Below are 15,853 nucleotides of genomic sequence, written 5' to 3'. Positions count from 1 at the left end.
GTTTTCTGCTTGTATTTTATATTGATTAGTTTTGTAGAGATTAGTCTGCTATCAGCAGAACATATTTAGCGGCATTATGTGCGCTAGCCCCCAAAGTCTTTAAAATTAGCCAAAATAAGAAAAGTTGCACTATTACCAGTACTCATGAAAGCCAACATAATAAATTTCAAATCCATTGCCCCTTCCCTATATCCCAGAGAATGTTATTTGTTAAATTTCAGAAGGAATAGAAAAAAACTTTAGAAATGGATGCTATAAAAAAGAAGATGGTTAAGTTGACCACAGAAACGGACGAGGCCACACGCAGGGCGGATAAATTTGATGCCATCGCTATGCAAGCTGCCAGGTAGATAGATAGACAGTAAGGAGAATAGATAGATAGAACTGGATAGATACATTGCTTGGTAGATAGGTAGATAGGTAGATAGCTAGGTCAGTAGGTAGATAGATATATGGTGAAGCTGATAGCAAGGATAGCAAGAAGGGTAGATAGTTAGATAGAAGTAGATAGATACCTAGCCAGGTAGATAGATAGATAGCAAGGAGGAAAGATAGATAGATGGATAGACTGAGGAAGATAAATACAAAAATAGATAGACTGGAGGATAGATAGATACGTAGATAGACAGTAAAAGGTAGATATATAGCCAGGTTGGTAGATAAACATAGATTTTGTCTTGTAGCCCATAAAAATGTTATTGAAGCTACTCTATAATTTATTTTATCTGCCTGTTTGTCTGTCTGTAAGACTATGGCAAATTTTCTTGGCCATTTTACAAGATAGACGAATAAAAGTTTTTTTTGTGAAGATTCACTGTACCAATAAGCATCTATTTAGTTAACTTGGTCCGTCGGTATGTCGGTCATGAAACATGCTAACTTTGGCAACCACTAAATCATTTATAACTTACTTTGTCCTTTTTGATTCATTCGTATTTTATAATGCTTCGCTTGTTATGGATATTATCATCCTTTTGATTAATGCAAAAAAAATTTTCACAAATTTTATGAGTCTCAAATAAAGTTTGAAATCATTAGAGCTAGTTTATCATAAAGATAATTATTTAGCAATGCAGACAAGATTGAGGAAGAGCTGAAACATATCACCAAAAAGTTTGGAGCCAAGGTTAGTAAAGATCTCATGAATGGCTTGCTTAATTTTCTACATGGATTGTGGGAACATTAGGCTGTTCATTACACAAGTCCCCAAAGTTTTATAATAACATTTTCTTATTCGTAGGCTTAACAACTTTGAGGACTTTTATTGAATTTGGTTCATTAGGTTTTTTGTTAAAGTTCAAGTTCTTATAATACAAATGACCAATGATAGGCCGATACATAGACTACATTACCAATGGCAATCCAGTATACATTTTAATTGACTAATTGTAGGCCAGTATGACATCATTTTTTAAAGGCACTTTAATTAGCTTCGTGTTTCCCATTTAGTAACGTGAGGGGGGAGGATAATCATATTATTTTCTTCGTTTATAACAATTACAGAACTTGCCACTTAAATCCCACAAAAATAAGAAATTTAAATGAAGGGAGGTTATTATACACCCTAAACTATTTTGTTCCCCCATTAAATTTTAACTTTCCATAACCCATTCCCCCCCCCTCAAAAAAATCTTTTGCAACATTGTAAAGAAAACCTGGTTTTGCTATGCTTTTTATGGAAATATTTATTCTTGATTGTTTTAGGAATCTCAATTTGATGCTATAAACGAGGATCTCTTCAATGCCACCATCCAGCTAGAAGAAAAAGAAAAGGTTAGATTTGTATATTTTTTCTAATTACTAGCTACTGCGTCACTAGTACCTAAGGACTCTATATCAGAAAAAAAGCCTAACACCATCAAAGGACCTATAAAAAGATTCACTTAAGAGTAGGGCCATATCGACCATATCTATCTATCTATAGGTAGCCATTAATGCTGGGCAGGATGTGAACTCTCTGTCATGTAGGATTCTATCTATCTATCCATATATCATTATCCAATATCCATCTATCTATGTGTCCAGGTAGTGAGCAACTCTTTGTCCCGCAGGATTCTATCTATCTATCTATACACCTATCTAAATGTCCAAGTAGCCAGCAATGCTAAACAGGACGTCAACTCTCTGTCCCGCAGGATTCTATCCGAAACGTATGCACCCCCAAAATATTTTTCATTTTAACTCCCCCCCCCCCATGTAAAATTTACCCCTACCTTGCGGGTAGGGGTAAGCTTTTTCATTTGGGGGGTAAAATGGCGCGCAAATTTTTATTAACCCCACCAAGCAAATTTTACCCCGGGGTAAAAATTTAGGGGGGGGGGTAACAAAAATTTGCGCCGCGCTTCGCACGCCATTTTACCCCCTCCCCCCCCCCAAAAAAAAAATTTCCCCCGCCACAAAAAAATTTTACCCCCCTAAATAAAAAATGCTTGGACGCCCCTGAATGCATCTAACCATCTATCCATATATCTATCTATATATATATCCAGGTAGCCAGCAGTGCTGAACAGGACGTGAACTCTTTGTCCCGTGCGATCCTTCTGAAGGAGGACGAGGCTGAGAAGAGGGAAAACAGGCTTGCCACGGCCATCAGGTATATGCAGATAGATAGATAGATGTAGGGACGTCCAATTTCAGAAATATTTTATCCCCAGCCACCATAAAAAAAAAATTACACCAGAAGTTTTTGAGAGGGATATTACCAGAAAAAAAGTTTGGACGTTTTAGATAGATAGAAACATAGACTAATAATTCTGTCATCATATTATAGATAGATAAGTATAAAAATCAATAGATAAAAGATAGATAGCTAGCTAAAAAGATAGAGATATATAAAAAGAAAGATAGATTGATTGAAAGACACATAAAAAGATAAATAAATATATTGATAAGCAAATGAATAGATTAATATCCTTATACTAAAGTAACAGTAACAGGTAACCGCTGAACCGATCGGGTTCTTTTTAACAGGGTAGATTCTCATGGGTCCCGGGAAGGTTTATAACTATTTTGGGGGAGGGTACCACCACTCTCCCAAGAAAATCACAAAAAAATCGTAATGTAAAGAATTATCGTAGAGACTTTAACAAACAAAAACATTTAAAGTGCCACTAGAGGCCTCTAGGGGCGTAGCCGCTATTAGATAAATAAATGAATAGATAGATTGACATAATATATGTTTTTAGTGATCTCCTAAGAGCTTCCATCCGAGCAGATGAACAGATTAAAATGAAAAATCATATAGAACAGGTTTATATTATTACCTCAGATTAACTATCCCTTGTCCCTGCACGTCTGTCTGCCCGTCCATACGTCTGTGATGCTATATTATAATGTGATATTCTCGGCTGCTAATTAAGATATACAAATAATAATTTTTTTAGAATTCCCTGTATCAATATGAATTTACTTTTGTTTGTTGGTCGAAAAACATGAAAAAATGTTTATCAATTTATTCTGTCTGTCAGTCTATCCATCTGTAATGCTATTGGGGAAGTGTTATTTTTTCGGCTGTTATTTAAGTTAGACAGCTGATTTTTTGTCGAAGGCTCCCCGTACCAAATGCATCCAGTATATAATATACTTTTTTTGTTGGTCTAAAAACATGAATAAATGTTTATTAATTTATTCTGTCTGTCCGTCCGTCAGTCCATCCATCTGTAATGCTATATAATAATGTGATTTTATCAACTGCTATTTAGGATATACAAATAATAATTTTTTGAGAATTCCCTGTACCAATATGAATTTACTTTTGTTTGTTGGTCGAAAAACATGAAAAAATGTTTATTAATTTATTCTGTCTGTCAGTCTATCCATCTGTAATGCTATTGGAGAAGTGTGATTTTTTCGGCTGTTATGTAAGTTAGACAGCTGATTTTTGTACCAAATGCATCCAGTATGTAAGTTACTTTTTGTTGGTCGAAAAACATTAATAAAGGTTTATTAAATTATTCTGTCTGTCCGTCCGTCAGTCCATCCATCTGTAATGCTATATAATAATGTGATTTTATCAACTGCTATTTAAGATACTAGCGGCTTCGCCCCTAGCCTCTAGGGGCTTTGCCCCAAGAGGTTTGATCAAACCAATTTTTCGTATTTTAGATTTAAAATAAAAAAGAAAAATTTTTTTTGGGGGGGGATTTTTTTTTGGGGGGGGCGGGGTAGTCGACCACACTAGGGTTAGGGGTGTCCCACCCCCCAAGAAAATAGTTATAAACCTTCCTGGGAACTATGAGAAGCTACCCTGTAAAGGAGAACCCGATCGGTTCAGCGGTTAGCGAGATCCTACAAACAAACAGACAAATACACAAACAGACAGACATCGTTCTACTTTGTATTATAGATACCAATAATATTTTTGATAATTCCCTGTACCAAATGCATCCAGTATAAAATCTACTTTTTTTGTTAGTCGAAAAACATGAATTAATGCTTATGAAATTATTTTGTCTGTCCGTCCGTCAGTCCATCCATCTGTAATGCTATATAATAATGTGATTTTATCAACTGCTATTTAAGATATACAAATATTTTTTTTGAGAATTCCCTGCACCATTATGCATTCAGTATATAATCTACTTGGTCTGTCAGTTTTTTGGTCATGCTTTCATATTTTACAAGGATGATAACATCCATAAAAGCGAAGCTCTGAAACGGTAGGACAAACAGACATTAACACTTGTATAGTGTCAGAACTGAATAATCAAAATATAAATGTATAAGAGTCGAACCAAACTTGTAAGTAAATTTGTTGAAAAACTGCTGGATACAGTATAATGTTTATGGACAAACTTACATTTTTAGGATTTGAATGCTACTTTGTTGTTGCAGAAATTAATGTACCAAAAATCAGATCAATCGGATGATTAGATCACATAAAAATTTGTTGTTAAAAAAGTAAAAGAAATCGACATGTTTAAAATGAACGTACGGACATTCTGGTTGTAATGATTATAGAGTTGCTACGCTTTATAAATCGTACCTGACTACTAAAGGAATCACCATGCAAAGTTTGAAATCGATAGGACAATTCTAACATGCCTAAATTAACGAAAAAAGCTATCCGTTACGGACGGACGTACGGACGGACGGACCGACCATAATTATAGAAAAGCTTCGCTTTTAAAAATAAACAAAAGACAATGAAATTAAGTAAATATCAGGGATTTAAAGGGATAAGTCAATGGAAGATAAAGTGATGTAAATCCACAAAACCACCAAATTTTGTAGTTTAAAATTATTGGTTGAATAGTTTGTACAATGCTAGGTGTATCCAACCATTCAATAAGAGAACATTTAATAAAACTTTGGATACCAGCATAATATATTGTCCAATGTGTCCTTCCTTCCTTCCTGTTATGTTAATACTTCTTAAAAGCGAAGCTTTTCTATAATTAGGGTCGGTCCGTCCATTACGGATAGCTTTTTCGTTAATTAAGGCATGATAGAATTTTAAACTTTGCATGGTGATTCCTGTAGTAGTTAGGTACGATTTAGAAAGCGTAGCAACTCTATAATCACTACCAGAATGTCCGTACGTCCATTTTAAACATGTTGAATTTTTTAACTTTTTAATTATCCGATTGATCTGATTTTTGATATACTGATTCCTGAGACAACAAAGTACAATATTATAAGCGAAGCAACTCTTTAATCAAGTCCTAAAAATGGAAGTATGTTCATAAAAATTATCCTGTATTAAGCAACAAATTTACTTACAATTTTGCTTCGACTCTTATGCATTTTTAAAATGGTTTTCAGTTCTGACACCATACAAGTGTTAATGTCCGATTGTCCTACAGTTTCACAGCTTCGCTTTTATGGATGTTGTCATCCTTGTTTTTTAGGAAATATCTACTAATGAAGAAGATATTGATGGTATTGAGAGTCAACTCAAGGATGCCAAGATTATTCTAGCTGACTCTGAAAGAAAGGTTAGTATAGTAATTTATTGCATCGTATTTTATACAGCTTTCTGCGGATATTAAAGTGAAAATTATTTAATTAGTAACAGTTCTGTTAGTCCCGAAGGGCAGAAGACCTGGTCTAACAAAACTGGTATAAATTTTATGGATTGTTTTAATATACGTGGAAAACTGTCTGTAATACGATGCAATACATGATTTTTCATAGTATATTAACAAGTACAGGGATGTAAACAGATATTAGGATTATGTACAATTTCTTAATGATCCTTGGTAATTAGCACAATTTATTGGGAGTCAGAATGAAGCAACTTATAGTGCCTAATTAAAAAAATGACGTAATATAATACAAATGAACAATGATAGTCTAGTATACAATTTACCATATTGGTCAATTACAATATATAATTGGCCTATCATTGGTTATTTGTATTGTATGACATCATTTTTTATTAGGCACTATAAACTCCTTCAGCAAACAGTAATGAAACTTCTTTTTAAACCGTGGCCTTTAGGAACTTGTAAATTTAATAACAAACACAGAATTCAAATTTTATTAATACCACCTGGCAAACAAAATTGGAACTAATATTTCCTTCTAGTACGACGACATTTACCGGAAACACACGAACCTGGAGTCTGAGTGCGCACGCGCCACTGAGAGAGCGGAACTGGAGGAAAAGAAAATCGCTGAACTAGAAGAGGAGCTCAAGGTACTTTTTGTATCCTGCATATCTTGTAAGACAATAGATAAAAAACAGTTTAGTTGTAAGGTTAGGTTATAATAGGCATAGAATACTAGGAAGCCTGGCAGGGTTAGGTTGTATTTATTGAGTCCTAATATGTATGAGAAGGGGGAGGGGAAGGAAGGTAAATATTTAAAAGGATAAATTGTTTTACCTACACCTTCCTTTTCTAACTTTAACCCTTCCTTTACAAATTTTTATTACCACCCAAAAACATAAATAAAAAAATAAAATGTTTGGGTATCCCCTCTAACTTAAAGAATATAATAGTGATACAATATTACACAATGACCAGCCCTACCCAAACTAATGGGATGGAATATTCAACTCTTTTCAGGGACCCTAAGGGATAAGACGATAAATTAAAATACACGCCCAAGACCATTTAACCCATTCAGAGGTTTAAAATCATGAGTAAAAAAGTTTGAACAAACCAACCAATGATTATGCATTATTCTAAAACTTTGGGTACCAGTGTAATTTTAATCCAATTTCCTCTCACTACCTGATTTATTTTAGATTGTTGGTCAAAACCTTCAACAGCTGGAAGTTAGTGAGGAGAGGGCAATGGCGAGAGAAGAGGCATATCAGAAACAGATTAGAGAACTTATGAAAAGGTAGATAGATAGATAGATAGATAGACATTCTATATACATATACTGGCGGCTACTTTTTCTTAACAATACGTAACATTTCTATGTTGCGTTCAAGTTCTAACGTAAAATAAGCAGAACCCGATCGGTTCAGCGGTTAGCGAGATCCGTTGGTACAAACAAAAAGACAAACAAACAAACACATATCCTGTTACTTTAATATAAGGATATTATGACAGGTGAAAATTGTCGTCAATTTAGGTTGCTAACATGGACATCTCTTAATGGCCAGTTCGTTCATCCACTACAGGGTGTCCCTCGTAAACTGTTTTTTTTAAACACTTATTACTCCCTTAATTAATATTTAAGCTATCTTAGTAAAATAAAAAGTATTTGGCAGCTTACTACCGACTATTTAATGATATAGTGATGAAAAATCCGCAAAGTTAAAAGAAAAAAATCTACAAGGTAATACATAACAGGCTGATTTTAGTGAATATATGACTAATCCACAAGAAAAATATGACTTAGGTAACTTTAAAAGTATCTGGTGGTCAAACGGTGGATCACAAAGACTTACTCCAGACATTATAAGAACTGGCATTGTAGTCTAATTAAAAAATCTAGTATATTCAGGTTCTTGTGTGCATTTGAATCGAGTTCACATGAAAAATTAACAAAGAAGATCAATATTATGCCTATTTTTACATATTGTTCACTTATATTACTCTTCAGATTCTTGAATATTCAGAATTTCTGGTATTTTATGTCAAGTCTGTTCTATTTTTGTGCTTAGAAAGTCTGATTGACCAGCCGTTTGGACCTTAACTAATCCTAAAGTTCACAAAGCAAATATTTTCTTGTGGTCTAGTCTAAATTTGATAAAATGAACCTCTTATGTAATTCCTCGTAGATCATTTCCTGTTTATTTTGTGGATTTTACATCATTACCCCATAAAATGGTCAGTAGTAGGCTATCAAATAATTTTTATTTTACTAAGATAGCTCAAATATTAAGGGAGTAATAAGCGTTTTAAAACAAACAGATTACTAGGGACACCCTGTAGAAGGGACTGGATGGGATAAATGGGGTATGGGGAGAACGCTATTTTAGACCAAGATTCTCTGTATTAGAGTACATGATAATCTGGTGTAGGATTCAAGTAATAATAAATCCATTAAAATAACTAACATAATCTAACCTTACCTAAATTATTTATTAAGATTAAAAGAAGCAGAAACCATGGCTGAAAATTCAGAAATGAACATCCAACGACTTAATATTAGGTAAGAATAGCTATGTATCATGTAGTTTTGTTGGCCCCGATGGACCGACGGAAAAGAAAGAAAAGAGTGTCCTCGCATCTAAAAGAATTTAAATGACAGAGATCTTAAGGGATTAGACAATGGACGATAAATTGATGTATAATATCCCTAATAATAAAATTAAATTATCCTTTCCTTTGGTCAAAAGGATTGGACGCAACTGGTATGTAATTAATCAAAATTGGGAACAAATGCGCAACGTTTAAGTGTAATTACTACTATAACTTTTAGTACCAGTGTAATTTACAGTGTATGATACCCTCCTTCCCTGCAAAGTGTTGATGTTATTCTAACTTACCAGAAGGACACATGTACGTTGTAGAGTAGCTTCGCTACTAATGTATTAAAAACATATGGAAATTTTTAAAGAGCGGAAAAATATTTTTAATAAAAAATTTGTATGACTGCCCAGAATTTAGATAGACATGACACATTCAATTTAGCCCCCAAAAATTCTAAGTAAAGTCTAACAATGGATATAGAAGACGTGGATATATTGACAGGAGAAAAATTGTCGTCAAATTATGAAAAGATAATATAAAGGGATGCTTACCCCATCAAACCTTGAAAACCTTCTTTTAACCCAATCAAAGTTTTTTTTAAATACATTAGATTCTTTCCTTTAAAAACCTTTGGAACTACTCATTTTACCCCCTAAAACAAAAAAGCTTAGACTTCCTTGGTACAAAATTAATTATTAAAAACTAATTTCAAAAAAAATAAAATTTCATGAAATGTAATGAATGTTTTAAATATGAAAAGTCAGCAAATAAAATGATTCAGTTTTGGCAAATTTTCAAGAATGTTTTCAAAAAAAAAATTTTTAAATCAATAAAATTTTAGGAAGTTTTATATCTCTTAGAATTTCAAAACATATGTACTTATTTATTATTCAGGGTATTTTTTGATGGAATAAAACCATATGTTTTTTTAACCAAAATACAGAAGGGATAAGACAATGGCCGATAAATTGAATTAAATCCTCGATAACGATGCACAAAATTACAATTATGAGAAACGTTAGAACACCTAACTTAACTTTACCAATCTAATTCTATAAAAGACCCAAAAGTTCCATCGAATAAGAAACGTTTTTTTTTAAACTTTGGGTAATAGTTTCATACACAGTCCAATGTTCCCTCCCTCCCTGGTTTTCAAATGCAGCTATAGCTGCAAACCAATATAAACAAAATTGTAAGGTCTAAAATAAATTTTTAGAAAAAATAATGTCCAAAAATGCACAGAAAGTGTTACACATTTTTAAATCATCTTTTAATTACCTGTATGTGTACATTTGGACATAATACGTGCTATCAGCCGTTTATAAGCTAGCTAGAATCGTCCAGAGTTGCACCCTCTAACTTTGTTCTATTATATCAAGTAGTAAGTTTTTTTTTTTGTATTTAGCTTAAGGTTGCGATAACTACTTATCCAATTAAGTTCTACATTTCAATGAAGCTTCACATAGGTCACGGGTTGGATTTAGTCTATTTGTCTGTCCTTTACAGCCTCTGGATGCTAGTATTTAATAATTATCTGCCTAACCAGGATTGACCAAATAGAGGATGACACCCTGTATGTATGTATATACTTTATTATCTATCTATCTATTTAGGATTATTCAAATTAAGGAAGACACCCTGTAGACATTTATTTATTTATGAAAATTACACTGGTACCCCAAGTTTTGTAACTTAGAAACTTTGGATACTTATACTCAGAGAATGTTTCCAAACTCTTTGTGTTTAAACTTATCAACCAGTATTATCTATCTATCCAGGATTGACCAAATAGAGGATGACACCCTGTATGAGAAGCTGAAGATCAAAGCCATCTCTGATGATCTGGATGGAACCTTTACCCAAATGGCTCATATGTAAATGGATTTCTTGGTATTTTTTTAAGAAATAAAAAGAATATTGATGTCAAAGATAGCAAAACCCAATGATAAAAATACCAAAAATTACATTCAAGTAACATTTGATTTTATATATGTTTTTATTTCTATTTTCTAAGCATCAAATTTTAAAAAAAAACTTTTCTTGTGGAATGAAAAAAGCTTAATATTTGTTATTGTTTTAGACTATCATTGTCTTTTTGGCAAAAAATGACAATCCTCAATAAAAAAAAACTTTTTTTTTTATAAAAATATTAGAAAATGCCTGTTCATTTGAACTTTGAAATTTTAATTGAAAATTGTTGAAAAATTTATGTTATTTTGCAATAAATTATAAAATAGAATTGTTCTTTTTTCAGTATTTCATTTTAAAAATTAGAAGTTGGTATAATAATCAATATATCTCAGAGATAAATAATAAATAGATGTACATTGTACATCCCCGATGATGATACACAAAATTTACAATTCTATAGATTACAATTAGTGCTTGAAACGTTTGGACACTCTACTTATTGAACCAACCAATCAAAAATTAATAAAAGTCTTAAAAGTTGTTAAATTTTCTACCATCAAATCCATTCAATTTGGTTTTTTTTATCATAATCGAGGTTTTCATTAATTTTTCGTTTAATATTACTCAGGGCCATTTTTTTGGGAGAGGAGGGGGGGGGGGTGTTCACCTCTCCCCTTAAAAAAAGTTTCATTTATAATTAAATTTGACCAAATTTGAAGTAAATTTTAGAAAATCACTAAACCTCTCTTGAGTTAAATTTCAGAGGTTGTGCGTTTTTAAAAAAAAAAATAATTCCTTATATAAAAGCAATGGCGTGCACCGTGCTTTGCCTCATAAATTTAAGGGGGATGAGATTTTTTACCTTGACACCAACCTTCTCTGTAATAGAGGGGGTGTAGAGGGCTGTAGGTGTGTGGAAGCCTGGGACCCTGGGGGATATATCCAACCCCTTAATTTTACCAGATAGTTTGATACAGGAATAAGGTATAACCAACAAGGGAATTAAATCTAAAATAATATTTGGGGGGCAAATGGAGAGGTCGTTAATTTTTTGATGTGTTGCCCCCCAACGACAGCTGAAAAACACGTATAGGTTTCGTGATTTTTTCCCGAATTAATTTCGTTATTGGTATGAGCTGGGTTTGATACAACCTTTCTTCTGCGCACCTCTGTATAAATATATACCCCGCCCGGGCCGCCCCCCCCCCCCGTTCCAGGAAGGCCCCAGAAAACAAATAGGGGCGTAGCTGCTATCTGAAAATAAAAATAAAAATCTTAGGTGATTGGACAATAATGTTTTTTTTATATATATTTTGCTAGTTTAAAATTTAAATAAATATTATTATTCACCAAACCTTTATGAAGTTTTAAAGGTTTAGGGATTTTTTTCAATTTACAAAATTATCTATATTACAGGGTAGAGTGATGACTTTATGTTCGTCTGTCCGTCTGTCTGTGAGAAGCTTAAGATCTCGGTAACACTGAAACGGTTGGTAGTTTTATGCTATTTTCTTTTCTATTTGCAAAACCCCAAACAAATTCAGTTTTAAAATAGTTTTTTTATAGTTAAAAACCTAACCTGGACTTATAAGAAGCTACACTGTCGTGTAAATGAGAACCATATTGGTTCAGCGGTTAGTGAGACCCCTCGGTACAGACAGACAGACACACATATAAACAAATAGACATCCTGTTACTTTTATACTAGGACTAGTAGCTAAGCACCTAAATTTATTTTTCGGGATGGTCTTTTCTAAGGCGATTTCTTTTGTGTCAAAATAAATCTTAAGTTGACCTATAAGGAAGCTTCTCTGTAAAACAAGAATGACAACATCAAAAAAAAGCGAAGCTCTGAAACTGTAAGACAAACGGACATTAACACTTGTAGAGCGTCAGAACTTAATGATTAGAATATAAATGTAAAAAGTCAGAAAAAAATTGTAAGTAAATTTGTAAAAAAAACTGCATAAATACAGGATAATGATTAAGGACATACTTACATTTTTGGGATTTGATTATAAAAATGCTTCGCTTATAACAGTGTACTTTGTTGTCCTAGGAATCAGTATTTCAAAAATCAGGTTAATCGGATTATTATATCAAACAAAATTTGTTGTTAAAATAGTTAAAAATCAATATGGTTAAAATGGACGTAAGGAAAGATTTACCACGCTTTCTACAACATGTAAAGTTTTAGAGAATGCCAAATTAACGGGAAAAAGCTATCCGTTCCAGACGGACAGACCATAATAATAGAAAAGCTTCGCTTTTAAAAAGAAGAATATTAGGTTAGCGAGATCTTAATTGCCACAGAAAGAAGATACACAAAGAGACAGACATCCTGTTACTTTTATAGGAGGATTTGTAATTAAGTTGTTTATTACTTCGGCTATTTAAATTATCCTTATAATAAAGTAACAGAGTGTCTGTCTGTTTGTTTGTACCGAAGGATCTCGATAATTGCTGAACCGATATGGTTCTCCTTTACAGGGTAACTTTCAAAGGTCCTGGGAAGATTTTAACAATTTTGGGAGATGGTATCACCACCCTCCCAAGAGAAATCGCCATTGGAAAAAAATCACCACCCACCCCATAAAAAAATTATTTTATTTTTTTATATAATAATAATGATTTTTTATATAATTTTTTTTTAAATCTACAATAAAATATTAGGTTATCAAATTCGACCCCACCCTCCTAAAGTGCCCCTATACACTTCTAGAGGCGTAGCCGCTAGTATTATATAAAGGAGCAAGGTTTTTTTTGGCTTAAAGCTTAAGATCTCAATCACTACTTAACAGATTGTTTTCTCTATTTCAGGTAAGATTCACATAGGCCATGTAATGGTTTTAGACTTTTTATTTTCAGATTTAAGTTTTGGGATGGTTTTAAGCTATATTTCTAGTTTCTCTCTGCCACTTACCCTAGATGCTAGGGGCTAGTTTATGGACAATGTAGTCCTTGTTCTAATTCTTTCTTACTGTTGTGCTTTCATTCTGTTTCTCCATCTCTCTCCATCTCTCTCCCCCTCTCTCTCTCTCTCTCTCTCTCTCATGCTATCTAAAATATTGTCCGTCGTCGCTCGCACCATCACTCTCCCTCCCCTCTCTTTTCTATTCCTTTCCATCTCTCTCATTTTCTCTCTATCTAATCGGATTGTTGTGGAGCTTACTACACACACACTCACACACACACACACACACACACACACACACACATCTTACCCTACTACGGACGCACACATTAGTAAAACAAAGGTGTCAACATTAATCTGTCAAATAACCGTAAAACAATTCTCACATACCAAAGAACCTTGCTAACCACTTAATCGAAATGGTTCTCCTTTAAAATACAGCTCCCCAATATCATGGGAAGGTTTTAAACTATTTTTGTGTACCACCACCCTCCTATCATCAATATTTAATTTTAAAACTAAATTTTGAAATGGGGGAGCATAGAGGTCTCATAAAATGTTGATTCTATTAGATTGTGCTTTTTAGGGGACCCTTACAATGTGGTTTTAGGCTATTCTCTTATCTGTCTGCCGGTCCTTCCCTAGAGGCTGGAGTAAAGTAACCAATGTCTGTAAATAGTAAAAATAAGAAAAAAGGGGGATAAAAAATATTATTTTGTTTGTTCACCCCTCTCCCCTGAAAGTTGCCAATTGGGGGGGGGGGGGGGGGGGTTGTAGGTTCAAAACGCCTTTTAAATAATTTCATATATTAGTTTATAGTAAGCAAAATTCTATATTTCAAATTTGCGAGATCATAAATTTGTTTGTGCTTTTCCTTAGTGTACAAATTAATGACAAACCCTTGCCGTCCACCTGTTAGGATAGTAGCTTTTTTTCTTAATATCTACCACCTGCGGGCCTGTATTTATTCCCTAACCAAGTGGGGCTACCCTATACCCAATAGGGCATAACCTAAGCAGACATAAAGAAAACACAAACAAAAAACTCAAAGTATGCACAACTCCGCCTTTGCCTTGTTTTGAAAAAAAACTGAAAATAAGGGGTGAAGAGGGGGGTGGGGGTGGTAGTTTTTTTTATAAAATCACCTGTGAGCCCTTTTTTTGTCTCCTAACAAAACAGGACTACCCTGTACCCCATATGGCATAACCTAAGCAGACCTAAAGAAAACACAAACTAAAAACTCATAAAAATGCTATGTATTAAATATATGTTAAAGGGAGTGTGAAGCTAAAACTTTCTGTTAATATACGGAAAGAAGGGTGTTTTTAAAACAACATTAACTAAAAAAAATATCTGAAAGTTCCTTGTGAAAAAAAATATTGACTTTTTAATCCCGAAAAAACCTTGTTGGGGAAAGGAAGAAAAATTTTTCAAGCTGCTTTGGCTACATTTTTACTGTTTAAATCTATTTCCAATGACAATTTGGTTATAAAATATAGCTTAAAAGTTTTCCTAACAGTGTCTAATCAGTTATGTGATATTGAATTTTTATTTTACTGTTTTGTTACTGTGTAATTGTCGATAAATGAAGCATTTTAAAATGGAAATTATCTGTATAATGTCTAGATTAGGCTAGTACTTCCATTCAAATCCTTATACCAATTTATAGAATATATAGAATTAGACAAATTTCTTCTGAGTATTTTTTCCGTTTTCATTTTACTTTTTTATCATAGTATGAAGCGAAATAAGGTTCTTTTTGTAAGGTTATAATGCTGTAATTATATTAAGTGTAAAATACTTTTATAAAAATAAATTTTTATATATGTTTTTGAAAAATACTTAGTCAAGTATAAATAAAAAATTGCGACTAATATTTTGTCCACCTGCCCATCTGTACCTATATAGAACAACTTACAGCAGCTGATTTTGTTATTGTTTTGCAACAATAATATCAGAGATTAAAAATATACTTTGTTTATAATTTTGAGTTTATTATTTATAATAAGTATTTTTTTTAAGTTGACCTTTAAAAACATATTAACAACTTTTAAAGCTTTCATAAGAATTTCCTCAAAGAATACACAACTCTATCTTTGCCTTGTTTTGCGGGCCCTGAATTTGTTCCCTAATCCAGAGAGGCTACCCTGTACCCAATTTGACCTATCCTAAGCAGACCTAAAGGAAACAAACAAAATCAAAATAAAGACTATTTCATAATATTTTTGATTAAATCTTAAATAAAACTCAAGAAAAATATAATATAATAATAAAATTTTAGGATAATGGAAAGAAAACGAAGTTGTGGGTTGCGTCGTATTTTCACAGCAGCTTTTCTCCTATTTCTGGCCCATGTGGGCATATTTTCTAACCCTGAGGGGCAATCATTAACATTCATCTAACCTAACCGAAAATAACCTGTCAAAAGCTATTG

The 15,853-nt window shown here is 33.0% G+C and overlaps 1 protein-coding gene across 1 annotated transcript; it reads left to right on the top strand.

Moving 5' to 3' along the window:
- The first annotated feature begins 219 nt into the window (after nucleotides 1-219).
- On the top strand, nucleotides 220-10,733 carry LOC145330469 (tropomyosin-like). Its single transcript, XM_080175102.1, has 10 exons — nucleotides 220-346; nucleotides 1,069-1,126; nucleotides 1,705-1,773; nucleotides 2,490-2,593; nucleotides 3,186-3,249; nucleotides 5,850-5,936; nucleotides 6,530-6,640; nucleotides 7,193-7,290; nucleotides 8,491-8,553; nucleotides 10,373-10,733. The coding sequence occupies exons 1-10, from the start codon at nucleotides 246-248 to the stop codon at nucleotides 10,470-10,472; spliced, it is 855 nt and encodes a 284-aa protein (XP_080031228.1). The 5' UTR covers nucleotides 220-245; the 3' UTR covers nucleotides 10,473-10,733.
- The last annotated feature ends 5,120 nt before the right edge of the window (nucleotides 10,734-15,853 follow it).

Source organism: Acartia tonsa, chromosome 10 (genome assembly GCF_053477335.1).
Source record: "Acartia tonsa isolate MP-2025a chromosome 10, ASM5347733v1, whole genome shotgun sequence".
NCBI classification, from domain to species: Eukaryota; Metazoa; Arthropoda; class Copepoda; order Calanoida; family Acartiidae; genus Acartia; species Acartia tonsa.
The sequence above is the reverse complement of the archived record's forward strand: the minus strand, read 5'-3'. Positions and strand labels throughout refer to the sequence as shown.

What these genes read in the sequence shown, in the direction of transcription:
- LOC145330469 (XM_080175102.1), top strand. Translation starts at nt 246, where the DNA reads ATGGATGCTATAAAAAAGAAGATGGTTAAGTTGACCACAGAAACGGAC. An exon ending in AACTAGAAGAGGAGCTCAAG is followed by an intron (nt 6,641 to 7,192) that starts GTACTTTTTGTA and finishes GATTTATTTTAG; the next exon opens with ATTGTTGGTCAAAACCTTCA. An exon ending in ATCCAACGACTTAATATTAG is followed by an intron (nt 8,554 to 10,372) that starts GTAAGAATAGCT and finishes CTATCTATCCAG; the next exon opens with GATTGACCAAATAGAGGATG.